Source organism: Abramis brama, assembly GCF_963993115.1.
Source record: "Abramis brama genome assembly, chromosome: 21".
NCBI lineage: Eukaryota > Metazoa > Chordata > Actinopteri > Cypriniformes > Leuciscidae > Abramis > Abramis brama.
This window is the reverse complement of record NC_139983.1, coordinates 20512010-20527333: the sequence shown is the minus strand read 5'-3', so window position 1 is coordinate 20527333 and position 15324 is coordinate 20512010. Positions and strand designations below refer to the sequence as shown.

The 15324-nt window shown below is 37.9% G+C and overlaps 1 protein-coding gene across 1 annotated transcript; it reads left to right on the top strand.

Moving 5' to 3' along the window:
• Positions 1–85: 85 nt before the first annotated feature.
• On the top strand, positions 86–14029 carry ppp1cb (protein phosphatase 1, catalytic subunit, beta isozyme). Its single transcript, XM_084096661.1, has 8 exons — positions 86–205; positions 7739–7870; positions 8186–8416; positions 11426–11530; positions 11680–11751; positions 12112–12263; positions 12398–12532; positions 12713–14029. The coding sequence occupies exons 1-8, from the start codon at positions 133–135 to the stop codon at positions 12815–12817; spliced, it is 1005 nt and encodes a 334-aa protein (XP_083952787.1). The 5' UTR covers positions 86–132; the 3' UTR covers positions 12818–14029.
• Positions 14030–15324: the final 1295 nt, after the last annotated feature.

Sequence of the window (15324 nt, the reverse complement as noted above, 5' to 3'; positions counted from 1 at the left end):
CAACAGGTCAAAAGTTTGCCTTCAAACGATTAAATATTCATGAAAAGGTCATTAATATTGACGTAACTGCTTGTAACCAAGTGAATGACGTCATTGTGACCACCACCTAGCGGCCGTTGCTGGAAGCGCTGCATGCAGAACTCGGCACTGAAGATGGCGGAGGGGGAATTAAACGTCGACAGTCTCATTTCTCGTCTTCTTGAAGGTAAGATTTTTGAAAGTGAATGCATTTTAACGTTTACACAAACATACCCGATAATTATGTATGTGTCGTAATCTGTTTTTCTGTTGGTGAATAGGGAATTGTGCGCGTAAAGATAGCTTAGCTTCGCGTCTCTGCGCCCTGTTTACAAACACGGCTGTGGCCCCGGGGTTTGGTCAGCCTTTATACCAGTGCTGGGAGTTTCAGATTAGATCAGATATAACCTTGCCTTTATCTAGCGAAGCAGGAACGAGACGTGAGGGCCTGCAGTTTATACATCAGTTGTTCAAAGAAACCGAGTAAATGAGAGAGAGGGCAGGACGATGCAGTGTCCGCTGCGTCGTTGACTTCAGGCGAATGTAACCGACGTAATTCTGATTCTCCATTTGACTCAACTCACACTATATTTAGTAGCCTTAGCCTATACAACGTGACCGTGTACTTCTCCTAACCTGCTCTTTATTAATGTTATAAATGTGTTTTCTAAAATCCTATTGCATGTACTATGTAACGTACATCGTTACGCTATTCTCTTAGTAACATCGCACTGTTTTTTCTCTCAATAACGTTAAATTCAGTTCTTATTTTTATATTGCATTTTCCTCAGAGGACTACAATGAATCCTCCTCATAATCAAACAATTATTCTCCTCATAGCATTGCACTTGTATTCTTTTAATAACGTTACACTGCATTCCCTTAATGACTTTGTATTCTGTAACGCGTTACAGTGTAACAAGAACGTTGCGAGGAGAATACAAAGTAGTTTCACTAAGGGAATGCAGTGTAACGTTATTAACAGAATACAAGTGCAATGTTATGCTATGAAGAGAATATTTATTGTTTGATTATGAAGAGGATTTATTGTAGTCCTCTGAGGAAATAACTGAATCCACACTATTCTTTTCATAAGGTTACACTGTATACTATTAGTAATGTTTCCCTTTATTCCAGCTCGTCTCATCTGAATGAGCAGGTGGAGCAGTGCCCCACCAAAATATATAAACTGAATCAATAATAAATCGTAAATATTTTCAGCATTATGCAACAAATACTTTTCTGTTTTTCTAGAGTAGACTATTTTAAGTCATTAAAGGGTTAGTTCACCCAAAAATGAAACCGTTCATTTACTCACCCTCATGTCATTCCAAACCCGTAAGATTTTTGTTCATCTTCGGAACACAAATTAAGATATTTTTAATGAAATCTGAGTGATTTATGTCCCTCCATTGACAGCTACGCTTCAAAAAGTTCATAAAGAGATCGTAAAACTAATTCATATGAATTGAGTGGTTTAGTCCACATTTTCTGACAAGACACGATCGCTTATACGCTAAACAGATTGATTTTAGGCTTTTATTCACATATAAACATTCATCAGTTTTACAGTTTTAGCTGACACAAGGACAGAAAAAATATCTACATTTGTGTTCCGATGATGAATGAAAGTCTGGTTTGGAACAACATGAGGGTGGACGACAGAATTTTCATTTTTGGGCGAACTATCCCTTTAAGTGAGCAGGATATTAAAATTTAACGCATCATGGCTTCGCCAGTCAGGTATCATGATACTAAGCAGACAGAAAGTGCCTTAGCCCTGTCCAGCTCTACAGCACCTCATTGGAAAAATTGAACTGCAGCGCAGTCTAATTGAGAGTAATTGGGCAGATTTGAGACAGCCCAGCTTACTTTTTACAATATCTTCGTAAACCTCGCTCCAGACCAAGACGATATCAGTCCGCTTCAGCTGTGTGTATATTAGTCTGAATCAGGTCAGTAAACTAGTTGGCATGTCTGTTCTTTCTCAACAAGACTTATGTGGAGTATCATATCAAATTAATTAAAGTATAAATATATGGCTGCGTCCGAAATCACATAGTCTCTTGAGTAAGTGCTTATTTTGAATAAGTAATTACTTCACAACTGCTAAAAAGTAGGTTCTATAATCTATTTAGTATGAATGTGTGTAGTAGTAGTAATGTAATCTGGACGTGCTAAATTCGCCATGGTGTCATTATTATGTGACTTACCAGCATCAGTTACGTCGCTTCACTGCCATTCACAAATCCTCTCCTGTGACCTCATGGGATAGTAAAGAGTCCATTTTATGCACACTTCAGAATCTCGCCGGTAGTAGTAGGTCATCCTGGTACTTTTTGCCTACCCTTTATGAGTACTGTGAATTCGGACATACTACTTTTGTCACATACAGTTTTTTGCCTACTATATGGTAGGGAAGTATGCGATTTCAGATGCAGCCAACATGTGTGCTGTGCGTACTTATAGCAGTACTTAGTCCATCATTAGAGCATCACCATCAGGCTGAATTATGCAAGGACACTAGACCTCTGCCAAAAGTGTGTCTGCATGTGTTCAGCAATTAGAAAATAAAGCTTACAAATTGTTTATCCTAAACTAGCACTAAGACCCAGAATTTGCCCTCCCTACATTTACAGTCAGGAGCCGCTACTGCTGCATTCCCTTTATTACTTTCACCTTAGTTGCATTGAATACTCATCATAATGGTAAATGAACACTATATATTCTCTCCATAACATTACACTGTATTCTCTTAGGAATGTTACACCGTATTTTCTCTTACTATACACATTAACTTTACTGTGTAACTTAACTTAAATATAAAGATTAACTTTTTTCTCAGTATGAAGTGAATAAGTTTTAAATGGATTTTATTACAATCTTCTGAAATCTGGTTTATGGCTGCTTTGTTTGCTCTGTAATTGTTCCTCTACTGTAGACTGGATTGTTGGCTTTAGTGTGTGCCATGGCTTTTACTTTTCTGCCTTTATAGATGCTGGAACCATTTATTATCCTACAGTAGATATTAGAGAGATTTTTGAGTAGTAGTAGAAAGACCAATGTTGCTGTCTCAGGGGAATTCGGTTAGGATCTACCATGGGGGTACTTCTGTCCATCTCAGTGACTTTTGTTGCTACACAAACTTCTGCTTTTCAGTTACTTTTGATAAAGGAAAGCGCCATGGATTATTGCACCATCCCGATAACCGATATGGCTTGTGCCCGTCCATCTGTCCCAACAGCCTCCTGCTGACCCTCACTCAGCAATGCCATCTGTGACCCTAACGTCCCACTTCTCAGTTCCTCACACTTCGATTTTTATGGTCTCACAAACATATCTCTGTATGTTTCTCTCATGTTCCATCTGTGTCTCTTGATCACACTCCTCGATCTGTGAAGATCAGGCTCTCTGCTGACATACCCACGGTGGTCAGAGAGGACCGTCTGATGGCTGCCCATCAGGACTTGGATAATCTTGTGAATTGCTGTAAAATGCTGTATTGGGAAAGTGAATCAGTTTAGTCTGTCTGTGTCATTTCGTTCTTATGTATTATGTAATATTACGACCCTAACATGATGAACAAGGAATCGGAGCATTTAAAATTCCTCTCAAATTGTAGTCGATTGCCACTTTGAACAAGTTGTTTCTAGCCAGCTCCTAATCTAGCTCAGACTGGTCTGGACTGTGGCTTGTCAAACACACACACACATACACACAATCAGACTTTCCTTATGTTTAGTCATACTGCAATAACAGGGGCATTTCATCAGCTCATAGACTTTTACACAAATGGCACCATGCTTGCAATCTCATAAAGTGTTCTGCACTTTATACATGCACAGTAGTTGGGGTTACAGCATTCTTTTCAAAGTCTCCAACATTGACCAACACACTGGTCTGCGTGGGATATTGTGAGGGTGGATGGCCTGAAGACTAAAATGGTTAGTGCTATTATATAACCATAATCATGGCTTTAAGAAAAGAGCACAATTTTTCCTTTTCGGTAACATATACTGTCTTTGAGCTATTGTACTTTTTCTCCCCATACACACTTTTCTAATCTGTCATTCTCCCTGTCTCAGAGTGAATTATAGCTAGTAAGTTCTCACTTATAGTTTCTCTCCATCAAATTAAGTTCTTGGACAAACCGCTCTGCAAAATGGTTGTTTAACAATAAGACAGTCTCGACTGTCAAGGCGGGAACATTCCTGCTGAATTCCAGACACTCTCAAGATTCCCACTCACATAAACAGCAACATTCACTGGAATTATGTGAGCAGGACATGACATATAAAAATGTTTATTTATTATGATATTATGTACATTACTGTTTCGTAGTTCGGTAAGATTTTTTTAATTGTTTTTGAAAGTTTATTTTGCTCACTAGGGCTGCATTTATCTAATCAATTTGTACAGTAAAACAGTAAAGTTTGTCAAACATAACTATTGTTAAATAACTGTTTTATATTTTAATATATTTTAAAATGTAATTTACTCCTGTGATAGCAAAGCTTTTCAGCATCCACCATTAGACTTGGATTGGATAAAGACATCAGGTGTCAATGTCAGCCTGACATCTTGCACAGCAAGTCTGCGTCCTAAATCGCCTCCTATACCCTCATTCACTATTCCCTACATTGGTCCACTAATATAGTTCATTTGAGGGAGTGAATGAAAACGAGTGAGTGAATTTGGACACTGAGTGTGCTGGAAGGGCTGTTGCTTTTGAATCGTTTGTGCTTGCTGTTTAATAATTATTTGAAGTCAAATCAAACTAGCAGCTCCAGTAAAAAGATACAAATATTTATCTTGAACTCTGTCATGGAAACTATGTATAAACCTTAATTAAACAATTTAATAATCATTTAAAAAGGAATTTATACCTGTATGATATTACGCTGTAGCCACATTGGACAAGCTGTTTGGAAAATGGATGGATGGATGGATGGATGATTCAGCTGCAGGCGCCATCCTCTGGTCAGACGTGCGAATCTCACAATGGATTACACAGTGCATTTTGGGTATTCTCTAGGCGTTGAGTGTACATCGGTTGTACACTCATTGTGGTGGATTGTGGGATTGAATGTGTGTGCACGACAAATCGCTGTCCCTTCAAATAGACCCCTATTTAGGGGTATAGGGGGTGATTTCGTGTACAGCTCAATACTTTTTTGACTATTGACAAAGTCCACTTTGCAGCCTGTTCTGGCCAATTTGTTCAACCTTTTTTCATAAAATGGTTGAACAAATTGCAACAGAAGCAAACTCAACTGATTTTGTATCCTCAATATATCCTGAGTAAGGAAAAAAAAGCCCAGAAGAATCCCATTAGGGGAAAGTTTCGAAAAAGACCCAAATATAGCCTATTCATACGCCTGTTCATTCTTTTTCTTACGTGAATAGGGTAAAAATTATAACCTTTAGATATCACCATGAAAATTACTGAGTTGATTACTTGCATCAAGACAAACAAAAAATGTATTACAAGTTTTTTGAAATTGTTTGTTAACATGGACAAACGGTGCATAATCTAATTACGTATGTGCTAATTTGCATAAATACCACAACATATCTAAACATTGGGTCTAGCCAGGTGAAAATGTCTTGTTGAATCTTGTTGATACAAAACAGTAAATACTTAATGTTAAGGTCTGAATTGAACCTATTTAGGCTACCCATGAGCATGAATACATAGAGTCAGGAAGAAGTACTTTAGAAACCAGCCTTTATTAATTATTATTGCAGAGATGGGGTTTGGGGCTGGGTCTGTGGGACTGTTTCTGGGGATTCACTTTTTATTTTGCCTACCTTTAGTCTTCTGCATTCTCCTTACCATTGTCTCCTGTTCTTCCCTCAGACTCGTCCCACAGAAACAGTCCAACGGACCCAGCCCCAAACCCAATCTCTTAAAAATTAATAAAGGCTGGTTTCTAAAGTACTTCTTCCTGACTATGTATTCATGCTCATGGGTACCCTAAATGGGTTCCATTCAGACCTTAACATTAAGTATGTTACTGTTATGTGTCAACAAGATTCAACAAGACATTTTCACCTGGCTAGACCCAATGTTTAGATCTGTTGTGGTATTTATGCAAATTAGCACATATGTAATAGAGACAGAGCGTATTTAGGCCACGCCTAAATACGGGTTCAATCCAACGGGTTCAATCCAACAGTCTCCATTGACTTTGCATTGCGAGAGGCTGCCTCCTTGTCATTTATGACTTATAACAAAAAACAAAACAATGTCTAAAAGCTGCTATGTGACAAGGTGTACAGCAAACAAGCTAAATAACCCAGAAATAAATTTTTATAAGCTGTCGACCCCAAAAAACGGTTGTTTCAGGACATAAAAGTGGATCAATTGAGATGGAGTGCAACTAGTTCTCGAACTACTCAGAACTACGCCCACTGGAACGCGACATGATATTGTAAAAAATGCTACAGCTTAGCTTACATAAATATAATATATAAAACTGACATTTGGATATTTGACTTACCAGTGACAAAATGTTTACTGCACACGTAGACATATTGAGTGTCAGGATCCCACAATTTAATACCCATTCTTCCTGCTGATGCTTCACGTCTTATTGCCTGTATCCACTTTTGTCTCCTAAAAGGCTGGCTTTTATGGTTCGGAAGCTTATAAAAATTTATTTCTGGGTTTTTTAGCTTGTTTGCTGTACACTTTGTCACACAGCAGCTTTTAGGCATTTTTCTGTCTTTTGTTATAAGTCATAAATGACAAGGAAGCAGCCTCTCGCAATGTAAAGTCAATGGAGACCGTTGGATTGTTTTCCCCCCGGTGGGCGTGGTCTTCAGATTATGACGCGTTGCGCTCTGTCTCTATTAGATTATGCACCGTTTGTCCATGTTAACAAACAATTTCAAAAAACTTGTAATACATTTTTTGTTTGTCTTGATGCAAGTAATCAACTCAGTAATTTTCATGGTGATATCTGAAGGTTAAATTTTTTACCCTATTCACGTAAGAAAAAGAATGAATAGGCGTATGAATAGGCTATATTTGGGTCTTTTTCGAAACTTTCCCCTAATGGGATTCTTCGGGGCATATTGAGGATACAAAATCAGTTGAGTTTGCTTCTGTTGCAATTTGTTCAAGGTTGACCCCCATTTTGGCTTAAAATGACTGGACTACAGGAAGAGACCTGTCTGACAAATATGTGAAGTTACCAACCATGGTTTTTAAATGTTTATAGTGCTTATCTGAAATAGTTACTACCATAAACCGGTGTGAATTTTTTTTTTTACTTATTTAAATACGTACTGATTTTTTCCCCAGTCAAACCAAAATATATAGTTCTTTTCATAGATATCTAGTTGCGTCCCCTGAGCAAAACTCTGAATATCTTCCAAAGATTTGATGTTGCAATACAAAATTTGGCAAATCCGCAGTGGCTAGTTCTTCCTCAGAAGCGCTTATGCAGCACTTTATAAACATGCCTTTGTTTCTAAGCAATACAAATCTGTTTTTCAAAAATCAGATTAATCAGTTTGCCAGATTGAGAGTGTCTATTTATGTGTGCAATATGCTTCCGTGAATGACTGTATGGTATGTGGGCCAATTTGTGATGAGTGATTAGAAAATCACACATTTGACCCAGTTATTGAGGCTGCAGTAAAGTTGTCGCACTTAAGGATTAACAAACGATGTTAACCAGATGTTAACTAATGTTGATGTCTACTGTTCCAGTGCGAGGATGTCGTCCAGGGAAGATCGTTCAGATGACGGAAGCAGAAGTTCGAGGACTCTGCATTAAATCTCGAGAGATCTTCCTCAGCCAGCCCATCCTGCTGGAGTTGGAGGCTCCACTTAAAATCTGTGGTAGGTTAGATACTCTCCTTCTCCAGAGTGGAGAACATTTCTGCTGTTTTAATTACATTCCTTCCCCTCTATCTCTCAAGGTTTTGAAAATTTGTGTGTAAGTAGAGCAGGATATAAATATGAATGTAATGAGGATAGGTTTGAGGTCATTTCTCTTCTCTGTGTCACACCTGAGACCCGTATGTGTCATTAACCTGAATTTTGGGTGATAAGATCTTTAGGCCTTTTTTTTTCTTTAAGCCTAATTTAACTAAATCCATGTAACTTTATTGATTTGTGATGTCAATCATATAAACTCTCTCTCTCTGTCTCTAGGTGACATCCATGGGCAGTACACAGATCTGTTGAGGTTGTTTGAATATGGCGGTTTTCCACCAGAGGCAAACTATCTCTTTCTGGGTGATTATGTGGACCGAGGGAAACAGTCTTTGGAGACCATCTGCCTCCTACTGGCCTATAAGATCAAATACCCTGAGAATTTCTTCCTCCTGAGGGGAAATCACGAGTGCGCCTCCATCAACCGTATCTATGGCTTCTACGATGAGTGTGAGCATCTGAGCACATACATGCATATCAGGGTTTCCGTTGTCCGGTAATTACCGGACATTGGCCGGAAAAAAAATGAAATGTCCGACAAAATTAAATCTCTCCGGTCAAATTGTCCGATTAAAATTGCCTTATAATCCCGCCACCCTAACACAATCTGAATTTGAGAATAAGCCTAAAATGTATAAAGCAAAAATACACTGACCTTTGGCTATGTTATAAAGGAACAGGCTCTACCGTTTGAAAGTTATTAAACATTATTTCATGGCTTGGTTGAATTCCAATGTGGAATGCGGTCTGTTATTTCTTGATAACAGACCGCTGCGAAGCACTAACGGCGCCAGGATTTTGATTGTAGGTGGGCCTCCAGAAAACTGGATGGGCCAGTTAAAATAAGGCAAAAAATAAATAAAAACGGGTTCCCCTTCATCTCCGTTTCAGCGCTTTTCTGGACACTGAGGACAGTGACTCAGTAGCCTACCTGAATTTAATGCGTAAAAAAAAAAAAACTTAAACAGGATTTTTTTTTTGCTTTTTTAATACAACTACAATTTCATTTAATTTATTGTTTAATAAAATTATAGGCCTATTATTTTTAGTTTATTAACAGCAACAACAGCTGTAAAGATGAAGTTGACGATCGCCATCTCCTTATGAACGCGCCTATAGAGAGAAATGCACATCATGGATTACATAATCAGAGAGTAGCCTTTCGTTTTAAATTGTTAAAAAGACATTTCAAGCTTTCTTAAGATATATTTCATGTCTGTGAGGCCTACGCTGAGTTTCGTTAAATTAGGATGAGATGCGCTCCCGTTCACGAGCAATGCAAGTGACCGCGCGGGCGCCTGCATGATTAGGCCTATCGTCTGCTATATTTGCTGCTTATTTATTAAATACAGGCAATTGGTTGATAAAAAAATTATTAAAATTAAGATACAATTTATACAAAACGAAATTCACTTCAAAAAAGTCTTTCTACAAAACCAAACTTAATTAAGTGGTCAAAATCATGTCTGACCCGCTCCATGTCTCTCGATATTGCGCATCCTATCCTACTCGTGCGGTTCACTTTTCATAATCAACATAAAATAAAAAATAACATTATAATATTTTAACAAATATTAAACTAAATGAGCTTATTTAATGGCTACAACACGTATAGTAGACCTAGACTCTCTATTTGTACAAATTGCTGCACATTCTTTTTATTCAGAATTTTGCACACATAAGTTGAAAGGCATTTGTTTGTGCATGCATAGCAAAACATATCTGCAACATTTATCAAGTTCACTGATAATTATGCGCGCATTTATTAATTATTATCTTAATGAATAATGAAGCAAGGACGAACCATATAAACTGCGTCGTTTGTTTAGAATGAAATGGATCGCAAATAGATCCGAATGAAGAAACGTACAAAACCATAGTAGAAAATGGGTCTCGAGTGTTCCTGCAGAGAGGGGGTTCTCGCTGCAGAATCGGATCAAGACGAAGCAGCGAAGTCGCCTAACAAGGTTACGCGGCTTATGCGCATTGCAGGTTGTGGAGAGACACTGGGAAGTTAGAGTAAAAACAATAGGCTTCAGATATTCTATGTGGGGAAGGGGGATTGGTTTGTTAATTAAACTGTTGATTGACGCCAATCGGACGTTCATGTTTTTTTCCGTTTTTTTATTTGAAAGTTAGGCTAATAAACATGTTGCATTCGGCCTGATTATGTAATTTTTTAAGTTACATAGCCTTCCTCCAGTTTTCCTCAACTTGACTAATTAAGAGGCGATATTTGACCGGCATATCATCAAAATGTCCGGAAAACGAAACCTCTGCCGGTCACTTTGACCGGCACCATTTTTTTCTAGCGGAAACTCTGATGCATATATAAACACATCAAATATTAAAGGTCCAATATTGTCAAAACTGAAATGTCCTGGCTTTTTTCATGATAACAGAGGTCTAGGGGCTATGAAACTACCATATAAGTTTCAAAACAATCAATCCACAGACAAATGCACACAGCCTACATAAAGTAGCTGTGCCTTTTCACGAGCCGTTGTGACTTCCGTATAAATGTGATGTCAGAACTACTCAGTCACCGCCTTCAGTCCAACCCCGAGCACTGCCCACTGTCAGGAAACGACATCATTGCACAGGCTTCCGAACAACATTAATATAAGAGAACAGTGGCTAATGTTTGTTTATTCAGAAATGCCACAGCAATTTAGTTTGACCTTAACCATCTGTTCTGCATATTTCACACAAGTGACTGCTTCGTCAATCAGGCACAGTTCAATGCCGTTTTTTCAAAGAAGCTACTCCTCAAAGATGCTGCAGTCCCTACAGTTCTTAGTTTTACAAGTTTACCTTGGCCGTCAATTGCAGCATGTTCTCGCGTTCTGTTGGCATCCTTGCCAATTTACCACAAGTACACCTTTTACAGAAAAAAGTAACATAGTAAAAGAAATTGTAGCACGTTAACTTACTACTTATCAGTAGGAAAGCAGTAGTTACATAGCTTACTGCATTCGTTGTCTGTCTGCTAACGTTACATTATAAAGCAGTTAAGTGTTTCAAAATCAGTGTATAACTAGCTATTAACGTACATATTTTAGAGATTTAAATCAAATTTGACAAAAAAAAGTCTAAGTTTGTTTACAGACAGTTTAAATTAGCGTTAACGTTAACTCAGAAGACATCAGGCCAATCAGAAGAGAGGCTCATGAATATTAATTAGAAAGGCCAAAATCGACCTGTTCTTAGCAGAGCTCCTGAGAAAGGAGCTGTAAAAATTTATTGGGATGGTTTTTGGTACTTATACTGCAAATATATATTCTTAAGGACATCTAAACCTAAAATAAAACTTCAGAAAGGTGTACAATATGGGACCTTTAACACACACCCACACCAGACAATCTGAAATCTTATTATTGATTTTCTCACCCACTGAACAAACTTTCAAGTCATGCATAATGCTGTATTGTTATGAATGTGTACATTTGTCTGTTGCAGGCAAGCGCAGGTTCAACATAAAACTCTGGAAGACGTTCACAGACTGCTTCAACTGCCTCCCAATCGCTGCCATCATAGATGAGAAGATTTTCTGTTGCCATGGAGGTGAGAATGAGTGAACAAATGATGGATAGTTCTATAGAAGTGACTCTTGGCCTGATAAAATAGGGCAACTGAGTCTAAAAATATGAATGCATTCTCTTTGTGACACTTTTTCTGTCTGACTTTTTGTCTCTTATCTGTCCATCTTCTAGGTCTCTCTCCTGATCTGCAGTCAATGGAACAGATACGCCGGATTATGCGACCAACTGACGTCCCAGATACAGGTGTGTGTGTACGACGTGCATGTGACATACAATATATTTATATTTTATATATATGGTAATTTGTTTAATTCATTTTTATTTCAGTTAGGTGCCAAGTCAAGATTTAGTTTAAGTTTTTCATCAGTATTTATATTTTCTTTTAAATTTATTTCAATTTACAAAAATGTTTTTAATAGTTTTAGTTAATGATAATAACCCTGATCTGCCATCAGCCACCCTGCTCTATATGTTGGTACTGGCATTGGCCATTAAAAAACATTTTAAAAAACAGATTTTGCAGATGAAATCAACTTTATTATAACTCAAGATGATGGAATGAAATATTATTAGATACATATTCTCTGTCTCTTGGTCTTGCAGGGTTGCTGTGTGATTTGCTGTGGTCGGACCCAGATAAGGACGTTCAAGGATGGGGGGAGAACGATCGTGGCGTTTCATTCACTTTCGGTGCCGACGTAGTCAGCAAATTCCTGAACCGCCACGATCTGGACCTAATCTGCAGGGCACATCAGGTACCAATTCATTTCAACCAATCAGTATCCACTATCCATGTGGTAACTTTGAATAATTGTGGTTGAGGTGGGTTATGACTTCTATATGTAGGTTGTGTTTTTAGTTAGTGCAATGAGCGTGTCGTGTTTTGCAGGTTGTTGAAGATGGTTATGAGTTCTTTGCAAAGCGTCAGCTGGTCACTCTGTTCTCAGCGCCAAACTACTGCGGGGAGTTTGACAATGCTGGTGGAATGATGAGTGTGGATGAGTCACTCATGTGCTCTTTTCAGGTGTGTCATCATCCCCACACACATTTTAAAAAACACAGACAGTGTCCTCGTAAACCATTGTTACATTGTAATATCCATGTCATTATACACATTTGTGTCCTCATAAACCATATATACAAGAACACACACACACATGCATTGTGTACACACAATGCACTCACACACTCTTTTCTCTCTCAGATCCTGAAGCCTTCAGAAAAGAAGGCAAAGTATCAGTACGGTGGGGTCAACTCTGGGCGACCTGTGACCCCGCCCCGTACGGCCCAAGCCCCCAAGAAGAGGTGAGCGGCTTGCCACCCAGTACAACTCCCTCCATCCCCCCACCGTCAGCAAACTACCCCTATCTGGGGCAGCTTTACTTTCCCAAATATCCTCTAAAATCTCTCTTCTCGCCCTGCCAAACCTCTTTCTCTTTTCTTAATATTTGTGTACAGAAATTTTGCTGTGACCAGTTAAATTCTCTTTTCTTTTGCTCTGCTTGTTTGTTTATTGGTATTTTAATAACATAATAATAATAATAATACTGCTTTGGGAAGAAACTGATCTACTAAGAACCCAGAGCAAAACACACTCATTCTCTTACGCAAAGATCTCAGTAGTGTCCTGATATATAAGCATTTTATTAAACTTTACTTCAGTACTCTTTGATTATTGAACCTTAATGTTGATTCATAAAGAAAGAGTGACGATTGTAAGCATTGAAGGTTGTTGTGTATTTCTCTACACTCTGAAGTTTCAAGACCAGAGGCTTTCATACACACACACTCACACTTAACTCTGTCAGGGTGCTTGATCACAGGTCAGCAGACACAATCCATTGTCGATAAACTAGGTCAGCGTGGACAAAGCTGGAAAAGGGATTTTAACTCGGATACCGTGACACGTACACATTTGCACAGCTGCATTTACAAATGGCATTGCATGTTCTGTTTTCTTAATACCTCTGGGATTTACAGCTAAACTCTATAGACCTCTGTTTAACTTGCTGTTTTTATGTCTTACGATAGTAATAATTGAGGAGAAAAGCGTCACGGCATAACACTTCTTTGCATGGCCCATGTACACGTCAGTAATAACCTGCCTGAAGCAATGTGATCCACCAGCCATTTTCTCATTGGATAACAAGACAGCTGACACAAATAGAGCCTCCAGGTGGAAGATATTGATTCAATATTACAGATTAGCACTTGTTTGAAGTTCCCTAACATCATTTAGAAGGTTAAAGCTGATTCTATTGGATTTGTTTAACAACTTATTACCTAAAATAGTAGCACATGTGTGACTAAACAATGCCTTTCTGTGAGGGTTGCATTTCCTTACGTTGATATTCACCTGTCATAATTCATTCTTTTTTTTAATGTTTTTATTTTTGTGTTGCTGTTTACTTCTTCTCCTTAATTTATTTTCCAAATGTTTGGAAAGCTATCTAAGTGTTCTAAAAGCAGTTCATGAGTTTTGTATAAGTGGGCTTCAAACTTAATAAATGGAAGAAAACTCGTTTTGCCTCCTCTGTGTTTGTGTCCCTCAGCAACCGTATAAATACCAGGCTAATTAAAGTGGTGCAGACCATAGTTCTGGATGCTATTCAGCTGATTTTTTCCAAGTGTTTCATTAAAATAAGCAGCCCTGTAACTTGCCAATGCTGAAAAATGTGGACAAGGACAATCTGTGGTCTGTTGCCATGGCTACTCTATCCCTGCAGGGTCAGGCTCTATTTCAATGCAGCCAAAAGCAGACAATGAGCTGAAATTGTTTTCAGTTGAAGTAGCATCTGAAATTTCACATGATTGATTTGTTCAATGACCTGAATAAATGTATTTAATCTTATCAAATCACAGTCCTACCTCTGCTGCTATTTTTGTGCAAATAAAACTGTTCCCCTGAATTAATCTGGGCTTTGTTTTAAATGTATGGTGGTTTCCAAATGGGAGATCATTCAGTTGACCGATCAAATTTTAGGGACTAGGAAAAATAATATTTTACTGACTTTGAATTGAGGAAGCAATCACAATGCAGGTTTGCTGTTCAGATGTGAATGTAAGGATTAAGGAAATAAATGAAATTCATATAACTACATTTTTAAACTTTGAAGGTTTATAGATCTTGAGGTTTGGTCACACTACCATTGCTGCAATTAAGGATTTCACCTGATTGATTTCCAAAGACATTTCCAGTAATATTGTGATTCCAACTTCATATTTCCTCTGTGCTGTTATAATTACAGTTGTGATGTGGACTTGATTCATAGAATCAAAATGATTATTAAAGCTTTATTAGTTACCAAGATAGAAGTCTTTCTTGTTTTGAATGTGAACACTTAAATATTATAAAAACAAGGCATTTTGGAAAGCAGTTGTTTGAGGTTGGTTCATCATCATTACTCCCATATTATTCTGTCAAATTTCACCCAAACAACGGTAAATGTGTCTGCACCTATATCCCTTTAATCCCTATTTGATTTCCTGCAATTCAAATTCAAATTCCATCTCATCAACAGAAGGTGAGCCAATTCTTAAGTGTTGCATTTAATCAAATTCACTTTTAGTTCTTTATTAGTGTTTGATTACAAGGTTATGATCTTGTTCCAGGACCAATTAAAGGTCACCTGTTCAAGGGACATACCTGGCAAAATTTCAATGACCACCAAGACTAAAGACTCTTATCAACACTAAAATTAATTTTGAAGTGAATTTAAACACAAGCCTTCTTTGTTTTCCATACAAAAAATAAAAATAAAAATGGAAGTCTCAGTGAGGTTGCAATAAAGGGAAGGTTTTGTCTTTCACCATGCT

What these genes read in the sequence shown, in the direction of transcription:
- ppp1cb (XM_084096661.1), top strand. Translation starts at nt 133, where the DNA reads ATGCAGAACTCGGCACTGAAGATGGCGGAGGGGGAATTAAACGTCGAC. An exon ending in CTATGGCTTCTACGATGAGT is followed by an intron (nt 8,417 to 11,425) that starts GTGAGCATCTGA and finishes TGTCTGTTGCAG; the next exon opens with GCAAGCGCAGGTTCAACATA. An exon ending in CACTCATGTGCTCTTTTCAG is followed by an intron (nt 12,533 to 12,712) that starts GTGTGTCATCAT and finishes TTTCTCTCTCAG; the next exon opens with ATCCTGAAGCCTTCAGAAAA.